General features: G+C 41.8%; 1 protein-coding gene across 1 annotated transcript in view; it reads left to right on the plus strand.

The window, feature by feature from the left end:
- The window catches only part of TIAM2 (TIAM Rac1 associated GEF 2), a 215,426-nt gene that overhangs the window by 132,548 nt on the left and 65,438 nt on the right, over nucleotides 1–17,440 (plus strand). Inside the window, exons 9-15 of the mRNA XM_057739331.1 lie at nucleotides 1,671–1,856; nucleotides 2,546–2,692; nucleotides 5,114–5,185; nucleotides 12,974–13,135; nucleotides 14,501–14,605; nucleotides 14,791–14,869; nucleotides 16,958–17,050. Of these exons, the coding sequence (XP_057595314.1) occupies nucleotides 1,671–1,856; nucleotides 2,546–2,692; nucleotides 5,114–5,185; nucleotides 12,974–13,135; nucleotides 14,501–14,605; nucleotides 14,791–14,869; nucleotides 16,958–17,050 (844 nt within the window). The remainder of the gene's footprint in view (nucleotides 1–1,670; nucleotides 1,857–2,545; nucleotides 2,693–5,113; nucleotides 5,186–12,973; nucleotides 13,136–14,500; nucleotides 14,606–14,790; nucleotides 14,870–16,957; nucleotides 17,051–17,440) is intronic.

Raw genomic sequence — 17,440 nt, forward strand, 5'->3', positions numbered from 1 at the left:
AGGCAAAAGAATGTGTCCATAACTGTGGATGTTCAGGTATCAGCTAGTGAAGATATCTGTGAGACAGAACTGGGAATATAGTTTTGCTGGGGCTTCTAGCTCCTGGGAGGTGTAGTTTATGGTTACATCATACCCATCCATTACTTTTGGAATCTGGAACTCTCTAGTATGGCAAGACCATGAAGAGATTTGCAGTTCAATCTGAACTGCCCTGTTAGTCTAGAACAGTGGTCCTCGCTCAGGTTGGGCCCTGGAATTGCTGGAGGTGCTTTTGAAATGTCAGCTTTCCTGGGCCTCAAAACTAATGAGTAGACTCATCAGGTGGAGGACCTGGGCATTTTCACTTAAAAGCCAACAGGTCATTCTGGTATTGATTCAAGGCTGACACCAGTGGGCTGTTACATCGCTAGCAAGGTCATAATGGCATCTTAAATGAAGTTACATTGGAGATTGAGATTTTTCAGTGTACTCTGGGACGTTGTTTTTTTTTTGCCGACAAACTGATGATTCAGCACATTATTTGTTTGGACCTTGTAGCCATCATATTTCTTTCATGTAGAGAAGTTGTGCAGTGACCTTCCTGAGAGGTGGCTATGGAGAACTTGGAGGGGGTATGGGGGCACCCAGAACTTGTACTGCTTTCCTCTGGGGAGAGACTGAGGGGAATATAGTGTTAAATCTCAGAGATTCTTCAAAATGTAATTTATCCCGGATCTGGGATTGACCTGGAAAGTGTGCTGTGAAAGGTTAGGATCTGTTTGGGTGTGAAACGTTGCAAAACTAGGGGTGCAGTTGTTGCAAATGGAATGACACCATTCTTGTATAGAATCATTGTAAGGCCTGACTACAGACTTTTTCTTGAATTTCGAGATTGCTCTGAACATCGTTTGCAGCCCAGCTTTCTGTTCTGTTCTGAATCCCTGTGTTGGCAACTTACTAGAGCCTTTCTTCACCTATTCATTTATGTTTTTAAGTGAAGGTAATTCTTATACATAACATACTCTGACATCCTTGGAAGAAGGAGGAAAAGTGGCCCCCAGAGTTTCTATTTCTTTAGCAAGTCATGACTTCAGTTTTGAAGAATATGTGAGAAATCTCTGTTGTGTAAATAATTGTGTCTTAATAAAAACATATAGTTGGTGATTCTTCTCTAATACAACCTAAAATAGGAGTAAAAGCTTTGTCCTGATGCCTGAAGTTCATCTGCTTCTTATCATTTCAAGTCAGTCTCAGAATGTACAGAAATGTATAGCCACTGCCTCCATTCATCCAGCATCTGTTTGTGTGCAATTCAGTTAATCTGGTTTAAAAAAAGAGGCTGTAAATGTAAATGAAACAAAGTAAAATAACTGACTTCCAGTTGTGCACCCTGCCATAAGTCAGAATGGTTTTTAGTGCTGGAGTTCTCCAAAGCTCAGGGCCGCACACTGGATGGGGACCACCGGCTTCGTTTTGTCTTTGGCCCTCCTGATGAAGTACAGTGCTGTATGACCCCGTGTGTTTTGGAGGGAAGGCTTGAGATGGGGTGAGCAGGGAAGGCTCATTTCAACCGTGCAACACCAGCTGAAATGATTTTTTTCCTTAAAGTTTGTGAAAGAGATCTCATTTTCAACTTGGCCCATGAAAACTTCTCATTTTTGTTTAAATTAGTCCTATTCTTGCTTAAACAGATCCAGCAGTGGGAGCAGAACCTGGAGAAATTTCACATGGATTTGTTCAGGATGCGCTGCTATCTGGCCAGCCTGCAAGGCGGGGAGCTGCCGAACCCCAAGAGCCTCCTTGCTGCCGCCAGCCGCCCCTCCAAGCTGGCCTTGGGCCGGTTGGGCGTCTTGTCAGTTTCCTCTTTCCACGCTCTGGTGAGTTTCCAAGGAAGGCTGCTCTGTGGCGTGAAGGGAGCACTGCCGACGCTCACCTTTCTCCAGCTTGTTGACATTCGGCTTTGCTGTGACTTAACCCAGTAACTGACCGGGGCCACCCAAGGGCTGGGCGCTGGGGGAGGGAGGGTTGGCGTCCTGCTGTAGAGTCCCAGCTTCTCTGTCTCTGCTGCTCATTCTTGGAATCCAACTACTAGTACACAGTTATTAAACATGCACATCTGCATCTGCCCTTCTGGCCGTTCCACCTTCATACAGTGGGCAAGGTGGAATCCCTGAGGAGTAGCCGCAAAGGTTGTGAAGAGCTGAAGGGCTGGTGGCAGGCCGTTTGATCTGTTCTGCAGAGAGCCCCACTGGGCTTTCTGAAATCGCTGCTCTGTGGGTGTTTTCTGTGGGTAGTACTAGCTCAGCCTGGGAAGGGGGTGGGAGGGCGGTCCGAGGGTTGTTCTGCTGACCCAGCTGCCCACCCTGGAGGGATGTGAATGTTGTAACTAGACGTGTGTTATCCAGATAAGAGGTATCTCTATGGTGGATGCCTCAGAGCTGCAGCAGCTTGGGGGCTGATCAGAACACATTTATAGCAAGCAGGGCTTACTCCTATTAGGGCCACAGTTAGTTCTCTGTCATCCAAACAGTGAGCTTTAACATTTTTCTAAATTATTTTAAATTAGGTATGTTCTAGAGATGACTCTGCTCTCCGGAAGAGAACGCTCTCACTGACCCAGCGAGGAGGACACAAGAAGGGCTTATTTTCTTCATTAAAAGGGCTGGACACACTTGCAAGGAAAGGGAAGGAAAAAAGACCGTCTGTAACTCAGGTGAGTTACGCAGCACGGGAGGGACAGCAGACCTAGCGGAAAATCCTTCATGTGCTGTAAATCATAGATGTTCATCATCCTTCAGAATGAGATACAAGTTTCTTCAAAGGGATGCAGTCTTAGCATGGACTTTTTTCCCAAATGAGAACACACAAGTTGCTCAATCTATATTTGGCACTCCCAAAGAGGTATTCACACCTTGCTCACATCTGTAGTGCATGGGGACACACAAATAAGAATCATCAGAAGAGAATCCACACTTGTCATTGCCTTTAGAAGTAATTGTCATAGATTTTATATTCAAACCAACATGTGAAATTAATAATGGAGTAACAGCCACTGAATTCTATTGATGGTGCCAGATGCTTTGCTGACTTCATTTTTTTTTTTTTTAAGAACTTTTATTGAGATACAGTTAACATACAATAAACTGCATATATTTAGAGTGTACAATTTGGTATTTTTTTTCTTATTAGTAATGTATATATGGCAATCCCAATCTCCCAATTCATCCCCCCCCAGCCCTCCCCACTTTCCCCACTTGGTGTCCATATGTTTGTTCTCTACATCTGTGTCTATTTGTGCCTTGCAAACCAGTTGATTTGTACCATTTTTCTATATTCCGCATATATGTGCTAATATACGATATTTGTTTCTCTCTTTCTGACTCACTTCACTCTGTATGACAGTCTCTAGGTCCATCTATGTCTAGAAATGTCCCACTTCATCTTTATGATACAAAGTAGGCTTTTTGTCATCACATTTTACAGATGAGGAGCGCGAGACCCGGGAGAGGTTAAGTCACTTCCTTTCTCCTGTTCATGCAGACGCCAAGGGGCAGGGCTGGGACTTGGTCTACCTGGATCCTGCAGCACTGGGCCATGGCTGCTGCTTAGTTTTCTAGAGGAAGGGCGGCTCTTTCAACATTTTGTCAAGTAAAAATAGTGTGAGCATTTATTGTTGAAATGTGGCCTATGGACAGAGTGAATTGTTTTCAGAACATTTCGAATACTCATATCTGAAGTATTTCCTAATGTTGTTAATACAGTATATGATAATGACTTTTATATTGCTGATATGTTTATTGTTTTTTGAAAGACTACTGAAAAGGTGAGTTATCAAAAAATGATCTGATCATTAAAGTAATTTGGGAAAATGTTTGTGATGAAGCCCAAGGAAGTTCTTGTTTCACTTCTGACAGGTTGCTGTTATTCTGAATATGCTAACAGAGAGGGTCACATTTTATGAAGCTTGATTTTCTAATTTTATATGGATATGCGCATTTGATTTTGTGTAACAGTTTTGTGAAATAGGTGAATAACAGGGATAGAATCAACTTCTTTGACCTGTCTATAACCCTAAAGCAATAAAGGTGGAGGTGATGGGGAGTGGGTTGGTTGATTGAAAGATAGCAAAAATACATGCAACCCCTTTTACGTGGCCACTGTTTTTGTATATTCACAACTGGCAAGAATATCGTGTTTAAAAATTGTGGTTCTATTTGTACTTTAATTGTGAAAGTAATCATTTGTTGGTTATAAATGGAAACATCTATTCATTATAGATTATAGTTAACTATAAACCATTGGCTAGTGCTGGCCTTATGTTTTTGAATTCGACTTCTATGAAGTTTAAATAATATCGTTGAGGCAAATTCTGATTTTAATCAAGATAGTGAATTCTATGTAATTAAATGATAGCCAATTCTCTATAATTAAATTTACTTATAAAATGTGGACATTTAACTAATTAGATATGAGCCTAATAGGGTCTTTACCCCTCTTATATGTAGTAAATGTCCTTAATGTAACATTTCTTGAGAAATAAAAGCATTTGGTGGAACATTTTTATTTTAAGAAGATATGACAGTAGTCATAGTGCTGATATTTATGTAACTGAATGCAGTTGACGTAGTAGGTATCCATAAATGTGTAAATGGCCTATTCTTCAATGTTTAGTATTCTACTACAAAATCTAGAAGATAAAAATTGGAAAAAGTAAAGGAAATTATTCCTAGTCCCTCTACCCAAACAGAACCACTTTTAATATTTAGCTTTATTTCTTCCCAATATTTATGCGCATTTAAAAAATAGTTATAAAGTTGATTTTCGTGGCTGTGCCAACTTTGATTTCTACATCTTCAGAAACATGTACTTCTTGGTAAAAGCAACATCAAGAAGATCCTGGATGACTTGAATAATATAGAGCATAGAAAAGTGAAATATGTAACCATATGGGAAGAAAAAAAAAAGCAACTTTTAAAGTTAGACCTTTACATGTAGTAGAGCAGTAAATAGTACACATTGCGATATGAAGATCATAGCAGATGTTACAGAACTTAAATTTTTCAATACTGAGAAAAGGTAGCTGCCAAACGGCTACTGCAGAGCCATCTCATCAGTCTTTTTTCCCTCCTATCAGATATTTGATTCAAGCGGCAGCCATGGATTTTCGGGAGCTCAGCTACCTCAGAGCTCCAATAACTCCAGTGAGGTAATGTTCCTGTAGATGGTGGCCTTCTTATTCTACTTGGATGTACACGTGCTAAGCTAAGCGGGTGATGCTAGTTCTGAGTCTTCACTTGAATCTGTTGAAAATAGTGTAAAGTTAGAACTCAGATGGTCCCGAGTAGGTAAAAGGTGTTTTCAGAATGCCAAGTATTTTTGAAGGTATCTAAACTCATGATAACTCCATCTTCAAAGTGGTGTAGCTAGACCAGAGTCAAAATAGCAACTTTCATTTATCCGTCCCTATTCCTCAGCAGTACTTACCGTCATTTGAGAGTTTAATGAATCCAAACTTGCATTTTCCTCTCAGCGTGTCAGGGGTCTTCACACACATAGTACATCACGCTGTGTATCAGCAGCCTTTGGTGCCCTCAGTGGAGCTGAGTACAGGGGCCCCATCTAGTCCCCAGGGCAGCTTCTGACTGAGCAGATCCTCGGAACCATTTCTGGATGGAATTCTGGAGTAGGGTGAAGGTGGTCTGGGTGAGCTCATGCCTCTTCTTTGTGTCTTTTTCAGATCCACACCACACCTTAAAGCTGTGTTTCATGTCATGTTGCGATCTATTTCTCTTTTCTTCACCAAATCATTTTACCCTGGGTTTTTATCTCCAGTAAACCTCTGAAGTATTTGTGGAGGTTGCAACCTGATTTTAAGGGCTTGGGCAAACAATGTGCTTTCGCAGAAGTAGGCAGGATTATATAACCAATTAATTGGGATAATTCAGTGACTTGGCAATAGTTTGAAAAATCTGAGGAATGGTGGAGTGTTAGACCCTGTGATGGGTTCGAGGGGAGGTGAGTGAGGAACTTTCTTGTGATCCTAAGATACACACCGTAGACAGCCACCTCTTCTGCGTCCACGGGGGGTTGGCCTGCACGTGGGTGCTGAGCACGGGCTCAGTTCCGCGGTTATGTTGGGACTGCTCCGGGGGAAGAGGGCTTACAGCTCTGCCTGAGGTGTCCCGAAATGGGGTAGAGAAGCTCTGCTCAAAATCCTACCTTCACCTCCCATTCTCAGAGGTCAGGGGCTGCCGGAGGGCAGGTCATGAGATGGAGTGGCCGTGCCATGAGGCTGTGTCGCTGGCACTGCTCCTGGCTGGTCTCCGTGCCCTCCTTTTGCCAGATATTTACCAAACAGGGCCCTGAAGAAGCCAAATCCAAACCTTCCTTTTTTCATAAATCATACCATCCAAACGGCAGACTTTTCATAATAAATAATTTCCATTCCCTGCCCCTTTATTTCTGTATACATGCAGAGCTTATTTCAAAATGAGATCAAATCACACCGTTTACCAGGAATTTTACTGGATTAAAAAAAATTTTATCACTGTTATCTGCTTGGTTCTTACTATCTCACCAAGAGTATGTGTCATGTGTCCCAAGCAAGCATGTAACTGGGACCCTTGGTAATGTGTGTGTTCTCAATCCATGGCTCACTGCTAATAAATTTGCCCATTAATTGTCTATGTTAGATGTAGCCCTTTAATGGCTGAGAAGAGCTGTTTGATCTGCAATAAAAACATATAATTTTAAGGTCACATCTCTTCCAGCATTAAATAACAATTTAAAATTCCTACCTTGAGAGTTTAGAAATTGTATCATCAAAACACCTTCTATTAACAGAACTTATGTTGGAGTTTGACAATGAATTTTGCTAAAATAACCACTAATGGTCAGAATTGCGCGTAGTGCTTATTTAAATTGGGCTCAAATTACCAAATCATCTTGTGATTTAATCGACAAGTCCCATTGGCGCTGTAATGTGTGAGGAAAGTATTATTGCATCTTTTTTTTTTAAAGCATTTGTATTGCTATTTAAACATTTATCCCTATTTGTTTTAATGAAACAATGCTTCTGGTAGAGCAACACTGAAGAAATTCCTTTGACATGTAGGGTTATTTTAACAGTGTGTTTATCATTTCTGTACTGTAGTACTCAGATAACTAGGTTTAAATTGGGTTGCACATAGAATGAAAGGTGTTTGGATTTTTATATCTTTGGGACTTAAAATTCTGCCTGTAGCTGGTTGAATAATATTGCATTCCACTAGTTTTCCTCTGCTAATCGTTCTTGGAGAATATTTATAACTTGCACAAACCGTCTGTTTGTAAACAGTTTATATTATGTCCATGAGCATCACACAGAAAGGCAGTCATTCCTGAGTGTTGGGAGGGAGGAGGGGTCATGGGTATTTAAAAATATTCCATTTTAATCGGTGCATCATGTAACAGTCCAACAGTGAGTCACCCTAATTTGAAATCTGTTAAGGTTGGAATCAGGCCAGTCTTATTTGAGCCTTTTTTAAAGGACACTTTGGCTAGCCCAAAACGAAAGCTTTTCATAGGGTACGTCTTGGTGAGTAATAGTGAGTCTCAATCGGTGTTTGAAGGGAGGTGTTTGTTATGGAGATTTTGACAACAAGTTCCCCGGTGAGGCTCTGGAGGGCAGCTACCCCAGAAGCTTCACTGCAGATACCGTGGAGCCCGGGGCCTTGGCTCTCTCCTCTGGAAAATTGGCTTGGGGTGTCCCAACTTTCTGTGGCAGCGAGTGAATGAAGTATTGTCACATTAGTCGTTAGCTCCAAACTGGAAAAAAAAATATGCTAATGTTGGTTTTTTTAAAATGGAAACTATGAATGAAACCGCTTAGTCTTGACCATGACTCCGGTCTGTTTAAATAGAACATTCAGTCTGGAACTGTACATAACATCCATGTGTGCACAGATGGATAGTACATAGATAGGTCTTTGTTTCCCTTTCATATCAACTGATGTTTAGGCATTAGCCCAAGAAGGAAATAAACACCTCCTCCTCTGTGACATTTTGCTGTTGTTAAGACAGCCAAGAGCACGTAACTCCTTTTGTGTTCCCTCCTCATCTCACTTGCTAATAGACCTTCCTTTTATCAGCAACTGTGGTGTGGGCCCATTTGTGACAGCCAGATTGTGTTTTTGCTACTCACTTCCCTTCAGTGATCCAAGTAGTAATTACGAGCCATTTGATCCAAAAGCATCTGCTGTGAGGACCCACGGAGTTTCAATTTTCTCTCCTTGAGGCACACTAAGCAGAAGTAATTTGACATGTGCTTTCAGGACCATTAATATGATAGTAATAAGAAATGCTTCTGTAGAAGGTGCCCTACCCGGAGGGTGGAAGTGATTTGCAAACCTTAACTGTAGTGACCGCAGTGGTCGTGGCTACAGTTCAATGGTGTTGCATTTCGTGGATGGCCACTCAGTGCTGGACCATTCTGTGGTCTGGGCACCACGTCACCACAGTTCCTCTGGGTTTTGAAACAAGGGGTGATTCTCATGCAGTTATTTATAGTGGCTGTGTTGAATTACGGCGGTCAAGCCTACTGTAGTATAATTCCACAATCCACACTGAACTTCAAAACAGATCTTTTACATTGTTTATGGCTCTTTACCGTTTTTGTAGTACTTTCAGATGCCATTCCTCACACCAGTCTCCTGATTTCTCCATGAGGCTGCCATGCTTTAGCCCCTGGTACAAGTGAAGAAATTGAAGCCTAGAGACATGAGATAACCAGCCTGACATGGCTGGGATTTGACCCTGATTGTCTGTTTATTACATTTTTGCTGTTTCATTTGTCTTCTCCAGAAACTGGAAACCTTGAACAGGCTGAGTGGAAACTAATTTTGGGGGTAGGGAGAGATGGTGTGGGTGGGAGGGTAGCCAACTGGGGACTTCTGGGTGGGTGGTGAAAAGATTAATGTAGCACCTTTAAGGGTAAGTGGAGAAAAGAGTTTTCCAGATACATCAACTTTGGGGGCTTATTTTCATGGTTCTTTGTTCCTTTTATGAAAAAGAATGTAGGAGAATATCTTATCTAGCTTATTGAAAATAAAGCATGTGATTTCAGCGTGGATAACATTGACCCTTGAGGGTATCAGTCCAATTTTTTCTCCAAGTGGGCAAGGCTTCCAACAGCCTAGGAGATCTGTAAGCACCAAGAAGCCGTTTCTTTTTCTAGTTCTAATTAGTGAATCAATTCTACATCCTTGGTGCTTCCTTTGAATAGCCAGATTTTACTCTTCTTTAATTGCACACACTTCTAGGGTGTGTGTATGTGTTACGCACAGGAAAAAATTATACGTAAATTTCCCGTAGGCTCTCTTGAGAGAATCTGAAGCTTGCATGGCCTTGGCTTTAATAGGCATCTTCTTACTTATCATTCAGTTGATCTTAGGTCAACAGTGTTGACTCAGGAAATACTTCCTCAGAGCACTTGTAGGCACAAAACCTTATTTAATCGAATAGAATATGAACAATTTCTTTTGTCCTTCTTCACATCTGCTCATTTGCCTAGAACTTCTTCCCTTGCAGTAATCTGCTGTTAGTTTTTCTTCTTGAAACTTTAGGGAGGATAAAGAACTTGACTCTGTGTAAATAGATTCAGATAAGATACTGGAAATGGACAGCATTTACCCCCCAAGCCTCTGTGTACCTGTGAATATCTCCTTGCATCCAACATAACGCCCATGGCTTGGGTGTGTTCTGGGTGCAGGACCCACTAAGGAAACTGAGAGTGAGAAAGACGGAGCCTCTGCTGTCATTCATCTTGGCACTTGGGGGCCTGGGAGCCGCCTAGAAATGACTGTCAAGCGGGCTGGGCTTTGCTATGTACCGCGCAGGGACACTGGAGTGTAGACGTGTCTAACTGAGTGGAATTGGGGTTGGGGAGTTGGGGGAGGAGCAGGAGAGACTTCACAAGAGAAGGGGTAGCATTTGAAATACATGTGGTTTGAAGGACGTGGTTTCAGCAAAAAAGCTGTGAGGAGGGTAAAGCAGGCGGAGAAAGTGGAGGTAACCAGGCGTCTGGAGGCAGGAGAGTGCTGCTGCTTTGTGGGGAGTCTCAGGGTACCCAGAACATGGCGGGCGTCGTAGAATAACAGAAAGGAGTCCAGGAAGTTGGCTCGTGTCCATCTGACGAGAGGTAACTAACTGCCAGGCTGATATTTCTGTAGCACAGTGGTGGAGAGCACAGGCTCAAGCCTGGGTTCCGGGATTCAGGTGCCCGGAGTACCACAGTCACAGCTCACTGTGGGAGCGTGGGCAAGTTTCTAGAATTTTCTGAGCCTCATTGTTCTCACCTGGTAAATAGAGGGTGGGACGGTGCCTACCTCAGAGGGTTGTGAATGCTGAGTGAACTGGCAGTGTGTAGTATGGTCTCTCTGGGATGGACAGGAGGGACGGGAACAGGAGGGCAGTGGGGGAGGGTAGATATGCATTTGTATTCCCTCTGTCCCGTCCGCAGCCTGTCCATCCTCTATCATGTCTTTCCTGTTCTGCCCTGAAAGTGCAGACCTGAATTGCTTTGCAGCAGCAGTCAGAACAGTTTGACTTCCTCTTGGCCTGGCTCTTTGTGGTTTCTTACTCCACAGTGACCTCTACTGGAGTTTTCCTTTGATTCTGAGCAAGCATAGTTTGAGACACAGGGTCTGTGCCTTTAAGGCAGAACCTGCTTGTTGCTGATACACCTGGTTGAAATCACTGCTCAGATGAGCAGAAGTGCCCAGAGGTTTAACCAGAGAAGAAAGTGTAACCCGTGTGAGATGGGACCTTTCGGGGAAACTGGTGTCCGTGCTGGTTTCCTGCGTCCTTGGCTCTGGGCATCTGCTCCTCTGTCACTCTGTCTGTCTCTCTTTTTTTTTTCCTTTTGCACATGAGGTTCATGTTCATTCTGGGCTGTGATCATCTTTCCAGGAAAATGTATAGAAAGTGACAAATCCATGACAGATCCAGAAATGTCATTTCCAAGATGAGCATCACATTTAAAAAGACAGCACAGGAGATTTATTCTTCCCTTTCTTTGCCAAAACCTGTTTTTTTAAATTTCTTTACTGTATGTTTTCTAGTATTTTAATCCTATATAGGAGGATCTTTGTGTGTGTGTGTGTGTGTGTGTGTGTGTTTTAAATGCATGAAATTCAAAGTAAAATCACCCATCAGTGACAATTTTCATGTATGATGGGTGGGATATAATAATGTGATAGTGTTGGATGTGTATGTAACATTCTCTGGTGTGTAAGGTGTTTTCACATATATGATCTCCTTTACTCACAAAATTTGTGTTGTTAATTAATAAACTGAAGCAATTGCATTATGTTAATAGCATCCCCTTTTCCAAAGTAGGAGATGAGGTTCAGCAAGGAAGTGTCCTGTCCTACTGCTGGTTAAGTGGTAGAGTTTGTGACATGAACATCAGTCTTTTGATTTCAAATCCTCAAGTCTTGTCTTTACAGCAGACTAATGTGAGAACCTAAGCAGAGGGAGACATTTCTGAGTTGCTTAATAAATGTTAACTATTTTTGTTTACACATCATAGCAGAACATATCAGCATGAGGTCATGGAATGACTGTGATGGTGAAATTTAGGAAACAAAACTTACTTGGGAAAAGCTTTTGAAAGATGGTATGTTTGGGGACGATTTCTAGAAGTGTGTCTAGATGTGAAATAGCTGAAGGATGGAAAAACATTTAGCTCAGGATTAGGGGTTAATTTAATTTTATTTTAAAAAAGATTTAAAAAATAAATTTATTTATTTATTTATTGGCTGTGTTGGGTCTTTGATGTTGCACATGGGCTTTCTCTAGTTGCGGTGAGGGGGGGCTACTCTTCATTGTGGTGTGTGGGCTCCTCATTGCAGTGGCTTCTCTTGTTGTGGACCGTGGGCTCTAGGCACTCGGACTTCAGTAGTTGTGGCATACAGGCTCAATAGTTGTGGCTTATGGGCTGTAGAGCACAGGCTCAGTGGTTGTGGCTCACAGGCTTAGTTGCTCCTTGGCATGTGGGATCTTCCTGGAGCAGGGAGCGAACCTGTGTCACCTGCATTGGCAGGTGGATTCTTAACCATTGCGCCACCTGGGAAGTCCCAGGGGTTTATTTTTTATTTGTTTAGTTACTTACTTACTTACTTATTTATTTATTTATTTATTTTATTGGCTGTGTTGGGTCTTTTTTGCTGTGCACGGGCTTTCTTTTTAGTTGTAGTGAGCGGGGGCTACTGTGTTGTGGTGCGCGGGCTCCTCATTGCTGTGGCTTCTCTTGTTGCGCAGCACGGGCTCTAGGCGCGTGGGCTTCAGTAGTTGCAGCACATGGGCTCAGTAGTTGTGGCTCACGGGCTCTAAAGCGCAGGCTCAGTAGCTGTGGTGCATGGGCTTAATTGCTCCACGGTATGTGGGATCTTCCTGGAGCAGGGATCGAACCTGTGTCCCCTGCATTGGCAGGTGGATTCTCAACCACTGCGCCACCTAGGAAGCCCCCCAGGGGTTAATTTTTAAAAACAAGTAGAAATAAGAGAGAAGAGAAACGTGCTTGAATTAAGTTAGATGCAGTTCATAGTTAGAATGCAGGTAGGTGTCAGTGGTCATGGACGAGAGTGTATCTGAAATTCACTGGCTTAGATGCAGATTTCACTGTGCCCCTGGTGAGCCGGCAATTTCTAGAACAGTAAGAGTGGATACTAAGCAGCCCTTCATCGACTACAGCGTTCTAACTCAGGCCAAGAGGCAAAGTGGCTAGAACAGGGGAGGAGGAGTTGATTGACTTCACTCAACCTCCCAGGGCTTCAGTTGCATGTGGGTTAAACAAACGAGGAAACCCCAGGCTCGTCTGCCCCAGGGGGTGGTGAGAAGCCTGAGTTGTGAGGAGTGTGAAAGGGCTTACTGTAAATGAAGGGGGCATTTTTCTAGTAGTTTCCCTCATCTGCTTATCAAGTCTGTCCACCTTCTCTTTGGGGATCTAAAACAGGTGGAGGACCTGCTGCATGTGTACGGCTCAGCGGTGGATGGTGTTCCCCGAGACGGCTCATGGGAGAGCCAGGCTGACGTTCGCTTTCAGGATCATCAAGCCGTGACGGTGATGATCAAGCCGGAACACAGAGTAGAAGATATTCTCACTTTGGCATGCAAGGTAGTGGATTTTGCGGTGGAAATATACCTCTGAGTGGAAATAATCATTAACGTTGCCCTCGTGTGCCTTCTAAATTTGTGTGGTGTTTCTGCACGAAGGAACTCACGTTCTGCATGAAAGAACAAATGAACAAATTTGTTAATTAACGTATTAATTATTAGCATTCTCTACCTTCCTGTCTTAGAAGAATGAGTTAGGTCATGACCCCTGGCCTTCATGAAGAACCTGAGCTATCTTACTGGAATTCTATACATACCTTTATATCCAGGATAATTGTGAAGTCTCTTGTTGTTTAGGGCACTTAGAGATGGTGCTCTATGAGAAAGTGGTGTAAATGTTGAAGTAGTTTGAGTTAATCCTAACTCGTTTTATCAGGTTTCTCCAGATAAAATGAGTCACAATTGCTTCGTGGAGATTGTTATGAGATGGTGTTTTATTCATTATTCAAACTGGGTTTTATTTCTGAAAAGGAAGTTTATGATACATTTTCAGGAGAGCCCTCAGAGATAGAATCAGATCAGATGCTTTCAGACCACCAGATGGCATAGTAGAGCTGAAATATTTTTAAGTCTTCAGAGAAAATGCAAATATATGAAATGGTAAGTCATGTAGAGTTTGGTAGCTCTTTACCACGAACGCTTACTAGATCATCTTTCATTTTAGCCCTCCTTTGTCACTTTGACTTAAGCCTTAGGAGTCCAAGCATTCATATGCGCAGCTTATCCTCTTATGAATTTAATTTCCTTTTACTCCATTATGTCAGGTGTTTATTCAGACAGCCAACAGTATTATTCGAAAGCAATGATATCACTTATTAATTTGGTAAATATTCTGATAGAGGAGGTCAGAAGTTGTGGGTGAATTCGATCCAGTTAGAAGATGGGCCTGAGATGATTTCTCATCGTTGAAAATGTGTCTGAGAGAGAATGTGTGTGTATATACACCTTTTCCTTGTGAAAGTGGTTAGAATAGGAAATTCCTAATTCTGAAGCCTGTAGAATATGAGATGGTTGACATTTCACAAATTTCTCTACTTTAGTAACAGGAAACAACTTCACATTAGGTACACTCAATCTATAAAAAGAGAGCACTTCCTGATGGTGAGATAAATCCTTCTATGGCCATAACTTCTTCAAAATACATCTCTTGCTTTTAGTGATAAGCGGTATCATTTAGAGAAAAGCTTCTTAAAAATAATTATTTGTCCCTTTTTTCTCTTTTGCATAGTTAAATTTGAGCTCTTGTGTAGATTTAAACTCAGCAAATTATATATTTCATTTAGAAATTTCCGCTTTGATTTTTAATGAACAGTGATGTGCTTAGAAAGAACATTTAACATCGGAATACTTATCTTTTTCTTTGCAGATGAGGCAGTTGGAACCCAGCCACTATGGCCTACAGCTTCGAAAATTAGTGGATGAAAATGTTGAATACTGTATTCCTGCCCCATATGAATATATGCAGGAGCAGGTGAGTGTGCTTTGGCTTCAGCAAGGGACATCTGAACCCCATCCATGGCCCTTTAATTTTAAAATATGTAATTTGGGGGGCACATCATTCTGTTTAAATTGGCATCTCGTTTGGAAACAATGAAAATGAATTTCCAAGATATCATGACATCAAGTCCTCTGATTCTGTGGTTTTACCTTTTGTAGGTTTATGATGAAATAGAAGTCTTTCCGCTAAATGTTTATGATGTGCAGCTCACAAAGACCGGGGCTGTGTCTGACTTTGGTAAGGATAAGGAACACCCTCGTCAGAGAACCGTTTGGTCCATCCTTGCCTAGTTTGCCTCAGTACCTTTGGACCTAATATTTTTTTCTTTACATTTTCAGAAACTATGATAATAGTTTCTGAACTTCCTTTCTCTTCCTTCATTTCTATTTATTTATATTAGCAGGCTAAAAAGATAGGTATTACTATTAGGGGAAAATGCCAAAGTAATTAAAAGGGATGAATATAAAACTAGAAGAGAAATTTGAAATGATGGTGATAAGAACACCACCATGGATTTATTGTGTGCCGGAGGCGGCTCTAAGCTGATTAACGTGTGATTCGTGTAACAGCTCTTTGCGTCTCATTGCCTTGGCTCTTAGCTTTTCACCTGCCTGGACCACGAGCCTCATTTCCCCCTCCCCTGTTCCCTCCTCTCTCTGTGTGTAAATCCCACCTGTCCTTCAAGAACTAGCTAAAAGTCTCACTTTCTCGAAGAAGCCTTTTCTGATTGCTTTGCCTTCAGTTTAACAGTTAAGGGTCACTATTACCCAAATCACTTCATAGTATTTAATTTTTGCCTTTCTGTTTGTCTGTGTTTAAACTTGGCTTTGAGCTCTTTATGGACATGCTCATGTCTTGTGTGTTCTCGCCTATCTTTTGTTTTTGCCTTTTACCATAGGAACTTGATAACTACATAATGATCAATACATATCTCCATAAGAAAACAATTTCTTGTTAGAGGTATTGATATAATTATTTTCCTTAAAATGACTCAAGCTAATTCTAGAAATTATAATATGTTAAGATTGCCTTTTTATGATTTGTCCTTTTTTTATTTGATAAAATTGACATGTTCTTTGTTTCTTAATTTTACGTCACCTTTTTTGGCCCCATATGTTATGTTGGTTTTTCCTCTGAAGTCCACTGAGCATCTTGTTTATGTTTCTGTTGGCCTTCAGTCCACTCTGCACAGTCCCCATTGGTGAATCTTCTTTGCTTTGAATAACTGAAGGAAGATAACTTGAAAAGATATTTTTTGGTGACCGCAATTTTCCAGGATCTGCCTGAGCGCAGAAGAAACAGGGGACATGCCTTTCTTCCTGTTGTCAAGGAACTCCCAGCATTATGGGACCAAGACATGGAAACATATGTTCCCACCATGGAATCACAGACGAGGGCACGGAGTACGGAGGGAGATGCATTCAGAGACGGGCCATCTCCTCTGGGTGTCCCATGTAGTGCTATTTAGGGCAAGCACTGTATCCACTCAAGCATTTTCCACCTCCTTAAAGTGCCTAGCCTCATATAGAGTTGTTTTGTAACCAATATTTTGTATTGAAGTGAACTTATTTTAATGACTATTTTTTGGTCTCAACGTTTTAAAAAAATTCAAAAAATTTAAAATTGTGGTAAACTTCATAACAGAGTTTACCTTCGTAACATTTAAGACTGGTTAAAATGACAGTTCAGTGACATTAAATACACTCATATTGTGTAACTATTAATGCCACCTATCTCCAGAACTGTTTTTATCTTGCAGAAATGGGACTCTGTTAAACAGTAACTTCCCATTCCTTCTTCCCCCAGCACCTGGCAACCAGCCTTCTGTTTTCTGCCTCTATAAATTTGACTGCTCTGGTACCTCATATAAGCGGAATCATACAGTATGTGTTCTTTTGTGGCTGGCTTATTTTACATAGTGTAATGTCCTCAAAGGTTGTCCATGTCGTAGCGTGTGTCAGAATTCTCCTTTCTCTGAGTGAATGATGTTCCATTGTATGTCTGTACCACATTCTGTTTTTCTGTTCCTCTCTCCGTGGGTAGTGGGGCTGTTTCCGCCTTTTGGCTGTTGTGAATAATGCTATTCTGAACATGGATAAAGTGTCTCAACTTTTGAATAAGCCTGTGCACTCATTTTTCTTACACCTTTAGATCTGACACCCTCCCGCTTTTCTGCTCCTGCTGGATACCTGTGCTTTCAAAATAGGTGTACTGTAGACTTTCTACACATACCGTGCGTGTGAGAATAGATGACCAAGGAAATACTGCCCATTGATTTAGCGTGATGAATGTTGACTTGTTTTTTCCTTTTATTTTCATTCCAAGGGTTTGCAGTGACCGCGCAGGTGGACAAGCATCAGCATCTCAGCCGCATTTTTATAAGCGATGTTCTCCCCGACGGCCTGGCATATGGGGAAGGTCCGTGCAGCACACGGTGTCTCTGTTCTCTCTTAATTCTGTGCAGTGCAGGCTGCCTAGTGAAGTTTTCTTATGATTTTGTCAGAAAACAGTTTCTCCTAGAATTTTAAAGAGGGTGAACTTCATAGTTTAATTGAAAGTACACATGCATGTACATATACACACACATGTATGTATATCTAGAGAAAGAATTTGTGTGTGGACGTTGGTGGTTTTTGGTTTTTTTTTTTTTTTTGACTGTGTTGGGTCTTCATTGCTGCCTATGGGCTTTCTCTAGTTGTGGTGAGCGGGGGCTACTCTTCGTTGCGGTGTGCAGGCTTCTCATTGCAGTGGCTTCTCTTGCTGTGGAGCACAGGCTCTAGGAGTGTGGGCTTCAGTAATTGCAGCATA

This window comes from Hippopotamus amphibius, chromosome 6 (assembly GCF_030028045.1).
Source record: "Hippopotamus amphibius kiboko isolate mHipAmp2 chromosome 6, mHipAmp2.hap2, whole genome shotgun sequence".
Lineage (NCBI taxonomy): Eukaryota > Metazoa > Chordata > Mammalia > Artiodactyla > Hippopotamidae > Hippopotamus > Hippopotamus amphibius.